At 45.2% G+C, this 12,131-nt stretch overlaps 1 protein-coding gene across 1 annotated transcript; it reads right to left on the bottom strand.

Annotated features, from left to right (window-relative positions):
• Window positions 1-580: 580 nt before the first annotated feature.
• LOC122658927 (zinc finger protein CONSTANS-LIKE 4-like) lies at window positions 581-1,985 on the bottom strand. Its single transcript, XM_043854089.1, has 2 exons — window positions 1,210-1,985; window positions 581-1,115 (listed from the first exon to the last, which is right to left on the bottom strand). Exons 1-2 carry the CDS (start codon window positions 1,930-1,932, stop codon window positions 771-773), a joined length of 1,068 nt encoding a protein of 355 aa, XP_043710024.1. The 5' UTR covers window positions 1,933-1,985; the 3' UTR covers window positions 581-770.
• Window positions 1,986-12,131: the final 10,146 nt, after the last annotated feature.

Raw genomic sequence — 12,131 nt, 5'->3', positions numbered from 1 at the left:
CTAATTGAATGAATGGGCCCTCAAATGGCAGACACTATTGGACCTTCAGATAGGTACCATACGGCTCTTCACCCCCATAAGACAAGGGTGAGTTATGGTTCTTAGGGCTAAACTCCATGCATGTCTGTCTCCTTCTCATCATCTCCCACCTAACAACTAACAAATGGAGCTCTTTTACTTCTTGACCCAAAATAGCCATTTTGGACCATAATACCCTGACGTGCCAGGCGTGCCACAGTTCATTCCCAACCTCTCCCTGCAACTCCACGACAGAGTAGAAAGGGTACGCACCGTAATTTTGTGTAATAAAAGGCCATTTTTGGTAAAAAAAAGTTAAGAACGAATAAACTTCAGGATTCCATTGAAACGCACCTTTATTTCTTTCATAATTTTTTCCCCAAAACTTTATAGTGCAAGTCTCTGTCTGAGTCAAATCAAGTTTTCTTTTTTTTCTCCAAAAAGCAAATCGAAAGATTGGAGAGATTGGAGCCTGAGCCAATGGCGATTTAGAAACAGATACTCGAATTTGGAAGAGAAAACTGAACTACTGTAGTGCTACTGTAGTGAAACAGAGAAAAAGTTTCTGCAAATCGACGGGTTGTATTTTCACCGATCAAGCTTAATTTACAGATAAACACGAAAGAACAACAAAAACAACTGAGGAAACAAGGGAAAAAAAACATTACCCTCCCTCTTTTCGTCTAATTACTACCTAGAAAAAGAGTTCGGAAGAGCTGAGAAGAAAACAGAAGAGCCTTCTTCTTGATGAATCAGAAGGATGGGACGATACCGTAACCAGTATCTGTCATTAAAGCAGCACCAGAGCTGTAGATTCGATCGACTTCAACTTCAATATCCGTTCGTTTCGCAAACCTGCCTTTGATCCTCGGTCTTGTCTCTGCGTATGCTTTCCTTGAAGCATACCTAATGGTCTTTTCGAACTTCCTGTTCTTCCTCTTCTCTCTGTACCTCAGAACCCTCGCTTCCCTGTCCAAACCCGCAAGCTGCGATGCTTGATTATCAGTTGAACTTGTCACGTGCTTCCCAAACGGATTTGATATGTCCGCCATCGAATTCCCATTATCAGGCACTACCCCAACATCAGACGAAGAGACCTGAAGAAAAATAGAGCAACAAAAAACCCAAATCAGTAAACACAAAAAGACTAAGTCAATCCAAATCAGTAGGCAGAGAAGATCTGGAATTTACGCTCTGGCTAAGAGATAGAGTGGTGTAGCTGTAACAAGGCTTGGATCGACCGCCAAAATCGATGTCGTAGCAGTTGTCTGATGATGGGTTGATGAGATTTGGTGGAGGGGGTTTTGTTTGCACAGGAACTACGCTATCAGTCCCTATGGAAGGAGGATTGCAGTCGAGATCCAGGTAAGTATCCATGTCCGAGAAGAAATAATCTCCAGATTTCAAATCCTGAGCTTCGATGAGCTTATTTGGGTTAGGGTTCGGTAACAGCCAAGAAGCAGCTTCAGCTTCTTCTCCGTCACCATCGGCATCGTTAAGGTCATCGTCATCGTCGCCGTTAGATTTGTTGGGGACGAGGAGGTTAACTGCGTTGGATTTAACGACAGACGCGGCGGGTTCGAAGAAGGGCACGACTGGGAATCGTTCGTGTCGGCGAGCGAGTGGGTTTGCCGAGTGAATATCACGGTCACAGGTGACACATAGAGCAGCGGCATCGGCTTTGCAGGTGAAGCTTGCTGGAGCTTGCTCGCAGACCTCGCACATCCACACGCGCTCGTGACGGGACGCGAGCTTGTTTGCTCCGTGCACCTTGGCATCACAGTCAATACAGAGGAAGGCCGAGTCCGCTCGGCAGAATAGGAGTGCCGCCGCCGATTTACATGAGTCGCACGGCTTCGCTGTCATGCCCCAACTCGCTGCGTATCCCTCGCCGGTCTCTTCGTCGCTGCCCATATCTCTCTTTCTTTCTCTCTCTCTCTCTCTCTGTAGTCTCTACCAGTGGACGTGCAACACTTCTCAGCCTCTATCTGTCTATCTCTCTATCTCTGCTAATTTCTTCTTCTCCCTCTTTCTGTCTCTATAAGGTCGCTGGCGACCAAGGTTGGACACGTGGACCGACCTGAGCCATTTAAAATGATTTCTTGTTATTTTTTTTGCAATTGAAAGTTGAAACTCGAACTGGAGAATGGATGAGTAGCTGTATCGGTCTGTGACATCGTGGGACCCATTAGGTATGGGTATTTGGGTATATTTTATATTTAATTGGTACATGGTATAAGTATTTTGAGAAAGGGTTGTCTAAGCAAGCGGGCACATGGAAGTGCATCAATTTTCTTAGATAATAGATTTTAGACTGAGTAATAACAAAAAGGGGCGTTGTTCTCTGTGCCGCAGCGTAGGCTGCGCCCAGACATATGAGGGTAAGCGTGATGATCACCTAGTCTTCCTGCACAGGCTGCCCATGTGCCTGGGCGTAGCTTGTGCTGTGGCACAGAGAACATTCTCCGTTACAAAAAAACAGATTTTAGGGTGGGCATTCTCTGTGTGGGGAATAGGGATGCTAGTTTGGTCGTGTCGGCCTAAACCCACCTTGGCCCACCCTGAGCCCAAACTGGCCCTGAGGGCAGGTCAAGGCTGAAAATTTCTAACCCTGAGTCAGGGTCAGGCCTGTTAAGGTTGAGGCCTCGGGTTGAGCCCGGCCCAACCCTGTTAAACAAATTTTATTATATATATGAAGATAATAAGTGATATAATATATTTTATCATAGTGTTATTTTATATTAAAACTGATAATTTTCTCCCCGACCCAGCTTGCTCATGCATCTCTCTTCCCCCTCCCCATGATCGGGGCCAATCAGGGTCAGCACAACCCAACCTTGAGGGTAGGTCAGGGTTGGATTTTCCAGGCCCTGAGTCAGGGTCGGGTCGGGTCGGGTTGGGCCCAACCAAGGCGACTCAGGGTTGGATTGGGGTTTTAAAAAGCCTAGTCCAATCTGACCCTGTTGTAGCCCTAGTGGAGAACGTGACTCCTACTTGCGCGGGGCCAATGAGAGAGTGCTCTAGGAAAGGAATATTACAAGAGTCAAAATACAACCATGGATGGATAAAAGAGCGAAAGCAGACATCCAAAAAAAAAAAGACGATTGGGAGGTTGCTTCAAAACCTGCAAGGGCGTTGGCTACAAAACTCCCTTCTCGTTGAGTATGCTGAAATTTAACTACAAAAAATTCTCTAATCATCTGTCAACAATCCCAGATGATGTGAGCTATTCTCCAAGGTATCAAAGAGTGACGAACCTTTGGAATATTTATAATCATGATGTTGTTGCTCTCTATACAGATTTTTTCAACACCACGAGCTAGCGCAACACAAAGAGCCTTTCTTATTGTTGATGCTTTTGCCACACCAGCATAGGCTTGTCCAATTCCTTCAAAGAAGCATAATAGAAGCTGGTGCTAATGTGTTCTACAAATACCACCAATACCTACCAGGCCGGGATTTCCTTGGCTTGCACCGCCCACATAATTTTGACCAGGTTCGAATCTGGGGGTGCCAAGAAATATGCAAAGATTCTCTACTATAACCAGCTTCTCTATGGTTTTCCAAAAATTCATTAGTAAAAGCTCGGGCTTTCGTAATTATATCTTCTGCTGATGTATCTATTTTCCTGAACACCATCTTCAAGTACGCAATCTAGATGCCCCATATAAGGTGAAGAAACAGCATGATCTGCTTGATTTCGTGTCCTCAAGATTTTAATCTGAAGATAAGACTTTGGACGATCATCCTAACATCCTGAATACCCGCTAGGTCATGAAAGCCTGATCCTACCTGATACACCGTACTTTACCTACCCAACCAAGGCTTGACACGTGGAACGACTTGGATTACAAGTAATTGGCCCATGGCCAGAAAAGGTGAGACCATAAACGAAACGGTTATACTGGTCTAGACACATCAACAGGATCAGTTGAGAACTTCCAAGTGGGTGAAGGCTGATAACCGTAATTCACGTGCGAGAAGATATAGGATCCTGAGATCTGAGGAGAGGATCCCTCTTCTTGGAAGGGTTTCCTAATCTGAGCACAGGGGGACCACCTTACCAGGAAGGAAAGCCCTTTGGCGAATCCAAGGGGGATCAGGAAAAGGGAGATGGGAAGAAACTTGTATAAATAAGGGTCTATGCACCCATGTAATCTCATTCTTTTGGTCAATAGAGAAATCAAGAAACACTAAAGAGTAGTCTTTGTTCTCCCTAATCCCTTCTAGCCCAGGCTAGCTTGAAAGTTGCAGTGTTTGAGGATCTTTCCTCGATTATCATTCTTTGTGCAACATTCTTTGGCACCATCTATGGGAACGAAGAATAGAAACCTACGAGGATTCCACCATGACAAACACCCGGAATCAATCCAAGATTTCTAGGGCCGCTGCCGCCACTACGATAGTCGCTGCTCTTGCCGTCGCTTATGGACGAGCTCTGGGAGGACCTGCAAGCTCTCACCATGAAGCCGATGATCCAATCTTAGAGGTGAATGAATCCCAGCAAGAGGAGTCTCAGCAAAGACTCCCCGGAGACCCATTGCGGTATGTGACGGTGGCAGGACAAGATGGATCAGATGGTAGAGCTACAATGCAATTTCTTACAAGGGATCCAGATACCACCACGTCCACCGCAGGCAAGGGAAAGAACCCCTTCCCTTGAGCACAGCGAGAGCCACAGCAACTCGAATAATGCGTGGCGAAAGGATAAAGAAGTCCAAGGGAACAGAAAGCGCCAAGGTTCCCAGATGACCAAGGTCTAACAAGCTTTAAATGATAAAGTACTGGAACTGCAGGATCAAATCCAGGAGGTCATGAGAGGAAAGAACCTAGCCCTAAATCACGACTTCCATTTCACTACCGATCTGGCCTTTACTGACAAGATCTGGGCGGAACCTCTGTCGAAGAAATTCAAGATGAGTGCGATTAAGCAGTATGCGGGCACGGCGGATCCGGAAGATCACCTGGGAACTTTTAAGTCATTGATGTTCTTTCAGGGCGCTTTCGATGCCATAATGTGTAGAGCATTTCCCTTCACCCTAAAGGGGGCGGTGAGACAATGGTTCCCGCACCTCTGGCCACACTCCTTGACCAACTTCGTGGAGCTTGGGCGGGCTTTTCTTGCCCACTTCATGAGTAGCAGAGTCCACAAGAAGACAACCGCAAATCTTTTGGCTATAAACCAGCACCCCGATGAGTCTATCAGAGACTTTCTCACGAGATTCAACAAGGAGGCACTGGAGGTGCAAAACTTAGACCAGATTGTGAAGTTCTAGGCTCTGCGCAGCAGCATCAGGGATGTCGAGTTAAAAAGGTCCCTGATCATGGATGAACCGGCGAACATGTATGCACTTTTCTCAAGTTGCAAAAAGCACATCAACCTGGCCGAAGTTCTTGCAGTTGAACAAGAAAAAGAAGGCAAACCCAAGAAGAAAATTCAAGGAAAGAAAGATGCACAGGTTGGGGAGAACGGCCCGAAGCACGGTAGAGAACAGAAAGAGGGAAAGAGAAAGAGAGACAACAAAGTCTGGGTTACAAAGAACGATGTAGGCCTAGAGTCTATTTACACGGCCCTCACACACAATCGAGCATATATCTTGAATGAGATAAAGGACCAGGTGACCTTGCGTTGGCCTACCAAGATGGTCAAACCCGCGCACGAGCGCAACAAAGAGTAAATACTGCAAATCTCATCAAGGCCATGGTCATGATACTGAGGACTGTAGGCAATTGAAGGACGAGATCGAAGCCCTCATCCAGAGGGGCCTTTTGAGCCAATTTGTCAAGAAAGATGGTAATGAAAGGAGGCAGGAGTACCGTCCCCAGGAGTCCGAGGAGAAGGCCAAATCACTTGCTCGGTTGGATAGGGAAGACCGGGTAAGGGGGAAAGGACATATCGAGAATGCCCCACTCAGGGAAATTGCCACAATATATGGAGGCCCGGGGCTAGGAGGCAAATCCTCCAACTCTAGAAAGAATCATGCTAGGTGCGTTTTCTAAACGGAAGTGCCCGATAAGAGAAGAAGGACCGACCATCAAATCAAGTTCTCAAATGAAGATTTATCCGACATACAATCTCCCCATGTTGATGCCTTGGTAATCAAAATGACTTTTGCCAATTGTACAGTGGCCAGGATCCTTGTGGATAATGGAAGCTCGATTGACATCTTGTATTATGACGCATTTGAGAAAATGCACCTGAAACCCGAGATGCTGAAGAGGGTTGAATCTCCTTTGTATGGATTTAATGGAGCCCCGGGGCATGTGAAGGGGTCAATCGAATTGTTGGTGATGGTAGGGACGGAACCCAAACTCTCTACGGTGATGATGGAATTTTTGGTCGTGAAGGTGAACTCTACACACAACGGGATACTAGGATGACCAGGACTCAACACTCTGTGCAGGCCGTGGTCTCCACCCTCCACCTAGTGATGAAGCTCCCTACCAATCAGGGAATCGGAGAATGTCGAGGAAGCCAGATAACCTCTCGAAAATGCTAAAAGGGCTACTTGAGGGCCAAGGGTAAGGAACCTCAAACGCTCCTAATTAACCTAGAAGATGATAGGGACAACCCAGCGCATGAAAGACAGAACCAGCGGAAGATTTGGTCCCCATAGAAATTATTGAAGGAGATAGGAGCTGTACCGTGCAAATTGGAGCGGGCCTGAGATGCGAGCAGAGGAATAGCCTTGTGGATTTCTTAGGGACCAATGCCGATATATTCTCATGGTAGGCATTAGACATGTCGGAGCAGATCGAGGGCTGGCCGAACATAGGCTCAGTGTATATCCTACCTCCAAGTTGATTTTTGAAAAGGACCTTTGCCTCAAAGCGACAAGAGAAGGTGATTGAAGAGGTGATCAAGCTATTAGAAGCAGGGTTCATAGAAAAGGCCATCTAACCTGAATAGCTTTCCAATGCTGTAGTGGTGCCCAAGCCTAATGGTAAATTGTGGATGTGTATCGATTTTACTGATTTGAATAAAGCATGCCCTAAAGACTACTACCCTTTACCTCGCATTGATGTACTAATAGATGCAATGGTCGGCTATGAAATGTTAAGTTTCATGGACGCCTATTCCGGGTATAATCAGATTAGAATGTTTGAGAAGTATATCTTGAAGACTTCCTTCATCGCCGAAAGGGATACATACTGTTACAGCCGTATGCCCTTTGGGTTGAAAAATGCAGGAGCCACCTATCAGCATTTGATGAATCGCATCTGTAAAGGTCAAATAGGGCACAATATGAAAGTATATATGTAGATGATATGCTAGTAAAAAATTTGAAGGCATCAAACCATATCACCGACCTAGAGGAGGCATTCCAAGTCTTGAAGAAAAGCAAAATGAAGTTGAATCCGACCAAGTGTGCCTTTGGGGTTACCTCAGGGAAATTCTTCAGTTTTATGGTCTCCAGAAGGGGAATAGAGGCCAGTTTGGCCAAAATCAAAGCCATACTAGAAATGCGACCACCGGGCAGAGTCAAGGACCTACAAGAGCTAACAGGGAGAATGGCGGCACTCAGGAGGTTTGTCTCAGGTTTTAGAGACCGTTGCATCCCTTTCTTTAAGGCATTGAAAAATAGAGCCCGGGAGAGACAGGCAAAAGGAACTAGGCTAACTTTTGAATGGACAGAAGAATGTCAAACAACATTCACAGATTTAAGAAAATATTTGACCAACCCACTACTCTTAACCAAGACAGAACCAGAGGACACTCTTCAGCTCTATTTAGCCATTACTGTGGCCACAGTGAGAGTGGTATTAATCCGAGAAGATGGTTGGGTGCAAAGGCCAATCTACTATGTCAGCAAGGTGCTCTTAGATGCAGAAACCAGACATAACAATGTCGAGAAGTATGCTTCTGCTCTGGTAATGGCTGCACAAAAGCTAAGACCCTACTTTCAAGCCTATACCTTAGAGGTAATAACAAACCAACCTTTGAACAAAATTTTGGCCAAACATGACCATTCTGGACGACTGGTAGAATGGTCGGTAGAACTCAGAGAACTTGACATCCAATACAAGCCCCGCACCACCATCAAGGCTCAGGCACTCGTAGACTTCATCGTCGAATGCACTTTTCCAGATGATGAGGTAACACTAGAGGACGGTGCTAGGGAGTTAGCAGAATCCTGGACCCTGTATGTGGACGGTTCGTCCAGTAGCAACGGATGTGGTGCAGGCCTAATATTGACAAGTCTAGAGGGATTCTTGGTGTAATACACGCTAAGATTTGAGTTCCAAACCACAAATAATGGAGCAGAGTATGAAGCCCTAATTGTTGGTTTGAATCTGGCAAAAAGTCTGATGATAAAGAACCTCACTGTGCACAGTGATTCTCAGTTAGTGCTTAATCAAGTCAATGGAGAATATGAAGCGAAGGAACCGCGCATGGCGTAATATCTAGGAAAGGTATGCAACCTAATTGATGGGTTTACTTGCTTTCAAATATTACAGGTGCTCCAAGCACAGAACGCCTCTCCAGATGAGCTCGCTAGGCTAGCCACCTCGGAGTTTCAAGACCTAGGCCAAACGGTGTACATAGACAGTCTCGTCGCACCAAGTATAGAAGAAACCGAGGACATACTCCCCATTGAAGTTGAGCCTTGCCGGATGGACCCCCTCATATCCTATCTCTAAGGGGGCACACTCCCAATAAATAAAGAGGAAACCAAAAAGACAAGGATGAGAGCAACACGGTATATAATGATCGGAGGGGTACTGTACAAGAAGGCCTATGCCATACCCTATTTGAAATGTCTTAGGCCATCTGAAGCTGAATACGTCCTCAGGGAAATCCATACAGGCATTTGTGGACAACACTTGGGGGGCATAGCATTGGCTCACAAGATCATCAGGCAGGGATACTTTTGGCCATATCTACGAAAAGAGGCAATGAGTTTTGTACGCAAATGCATTAAATTCCAAACTTTCGCACCGATCACACGTCAATCGACAACTGAGCTCACTTCTATCTCTAGCCCATTACCTTTCGTATAGTGGGGGATGGACATTTAGGGTCCATTCCCATAAGCATCAGGAGATAGATAATTTATGGTGGTGGCAGTTGATTACTTCACCAAGTGAGTGGAGGCAGAGGCATTGGCATTAATCTCAGCTGCGAAGGTGTGGATGTTCTTCCTCCTTTCCATCATATACAGATTTGGCATTTCGAGGACCCTTATCATAAATAATGGAAAGCAATTTGAGCAAAAATTTTAGGAATTCAGTGATCAGTATGAGATTCAGCTACGTAAGACCTCGGTGGCACATCCCCAATCTAACGGCTTGGCTGAAGCCATGAACAAAATCCTACTGGATGGGATAAAAAAGAAGCAGGAGACAGCCAAAGGGTTGTGGGTTGAGGAGCTGCCGAGCATTTTGTGGGCATACCGAACCACCACCAGACTCGCCACATGTGAAACGCCATTTATGTTGACATATGGAGCCGAGGCAGTGTTCCCTGTGGAAATAGGAGAGACTTCATTAAGGGTACAACTCTATGATCAAGAAAATAATACAGAAGAATTAAGAGCAAATTTGGACCTGTTGGAGGAAATCCGAGAAACTACACGTGTAAGGAATGCCGCGCACCAACAATAGACAACACACCATTGTAATGCCTAAGTGAAACCAAGAATGTTTCACCAAGGAGTCCTTGTACTTCGTAAAGTAGAGGCCTTTGATCCGAGAGCCATGGGAAAGCTAGCACCCAATTGGCAAGGAGCGTATAAAATCTCCAAACAAGTAGCGCCAGGAGCTTACCATTTGGAGACTTGGGAGGGGATACCCATACCGCAGTCATGGAATTCAAAAAACTTGAGAAAATTCTATCAATAAGGTCAGTCCTCGTTTATTTTAAATCAGCTTTGGATTGTTTCAAATGCTCGTATTACTACGTTCAATAAAGGCATCAATATTTGATATTCATTTTTGGGAGCAATGATTCATTTTTATAAGTAAGTTTCACATGTTATTTATTTTTTTTGGTGAAGTTCTCAAAAATAATCAATGGTCATCTGACCATAATGGTGGGTTGCATCATAGTGGCATTCCGCAAAAACAATCAATGGTCATCTGACCATAATGGTGAGTTCCACCATAGTGGCGTTCTACAAAAATAATCGATGGTCATCCGATCATAATGGTGAGTTAGAGTTACACCATAGTGGCGTTCCACAAAAATAATCGATGGTCACCCAACCATAATGGTGAGTTTCACTATAGTGGCGTTCCACAAAAACAATCAATAGTGATCCGACCATAATGGTGAGTTGAACCATAATGGCGTTTCACAAAAACAATCAATGGTCATCTGACCATAATGGTGAGTGGCACCATAGTGGCACTCCGTAAAAACAGTCAGTGATCTTCCGGCCACAATTGCAAGTTACACCATGGTGGTGTTTCAAACTTAACGGTGTGCCGACCATAAGATTGAGGGTATCACTAGTATGGATTGCATGATCGGTAGACATGCAGAGAAGTTACGACAAGAGGACCAAAAATTAAAGAAAAATAGAAGAAACAAGTCAAATAGTAGAAAGCTCTTTATTGACAAATACTGAGGTGTATAACAAATACATGATTATTTCTAACAATGTTGGAATAAGAACTAAAAGTTGTACAAGATATAGAGCATGCTTGGCTGCGCGTGAACGCTTCTCCCGTGCAACAGAAATGAAACAAGAGCGAGGTGCGCCTAAACCACAAGCATGCAGAGCGTTGACTTGACTCACCAGAGAGGAGATCTGGGGGACGAGGGAAGTAGAGGCTAAGAAGTGTGAGATAGGTGTAGCTATAACAAGAATGCCAGGGCGATTATGATCAACTCTGACATTTATGATGCAACATCCCATGGCCCAACGCGACCCTGAGAAGCCTAGGGAGACTATTTTGCCAAATGGAAATCACCATACTGACATCTTTGAGCTCCTCTAAAGATGGAACAGATGCCACGGGCAGCCTCCTACCCCTGCCAAAGACAAGGAGGTTGAAGATGATAAGGAAGGCGCTGGCTTTGGTCCTCCAATGCATTGCTTATGGAAAATCTCCCTTCCTCGAACTCTGAGGAGGTTAGGGAAGGCAGGAAACAACCCCCTTAACTTTCCTCCTCTCCGTGATGGCATGACTGCACCAAGCATTGGTAGGGGCACACCACACGAAGAGGTAGCCCACCAGCTTGGAACTACAAAAGACACTGTGTGTCGATTGAAGGTTGAAGCTATGGGGCCAAATGTCGATTAAAGGTCGAAGCTAAAAGCAACTTCACCAAGAAGAAGGACAGCATAAAAAGTAGACACCCGGTTTAGCCATAGAAACAATGGCAGTTGCAACACCAAAGATATAAGAGGGCTTCCAGAGAAAGGTAGGGAAGAAACCCATAGAAAAAGTCCATGGCTTCACTCCAAATGAAAGAAGTAGAGAAAGGTAAAGAAAGAAGAGGGAAGAAGTACTATTTATGGAGGAATGGATGGCCCAGATCAAAAGGGAATCCTAAAAGGCAATATCCCAAATTTAAGAGAGGTCTGCAAGGGGCCACGCAGCAGGCCCCCATTACACCTATGCTTTTCGAAATATGCAAAAAGGTTTTTGAAGGGAAGCAATAGTTCAACTTTTGTTTGAATCTCATTAATAGCACAGTAAACGAGGCATTAAAAGGGGCTTAGATAATAAATGTTTTGCATGGGAAATTACAAACAAGATCATCTAAATAAAAGAACATGCCCAAAAACTAGAAAGAAAAAGAGAGAAGAGCTAAACTAAAGCAGAATCTTTCAGATCCTGAGCATCCGGAGTAGGCATTGTTTCATCTGCGGTTAACAGGGATGAGGTTCCATCTGCCAGGTCAGCGCCCTGCTCGGTGCCTTGCTCGAAAACCTTCTCAACCACCTTGGTTTGCTCGGTAGCCCCAGTCCCAGTCTCCTCAGCCACCACCACAGAGGTGGAACCCCCCAGCCTCAGTACTTGCCACTTGTGTAGTCAAGGAAGGAGGACGTGGCAGTAGAATCACCAGTTGTCCCCTAGTCGAAGTAGGAATATAGGCCCCCGACTTAACCCGGATGAGCATATATTACACCTCAGATATACTTTGAAAGTCAAAATCAGGA

Source organism: Telopea speciosissima, chromosome 4 (assembly GCF_018873765.1).
Source record: "Telopea speciosissima isolate NSW1024214 ecotype Mountain lineage chromosome 4, Tspe_v1, whole genome shotgun sequence".
In the NCBI taxonomy this organism is placed as follows: domain Eukaryota; kingdom Viridiplantae; phylum Streptophyta; class Magnoliopsida; order Proteales; family Proteaceae; genus Telopea; species Telopea speciosissima.
The sequence above is the reverse complement of the archived record's forward strand: the minus strand, read 5'-3'. Positions and strand labels throughout refer to the sequence as shown.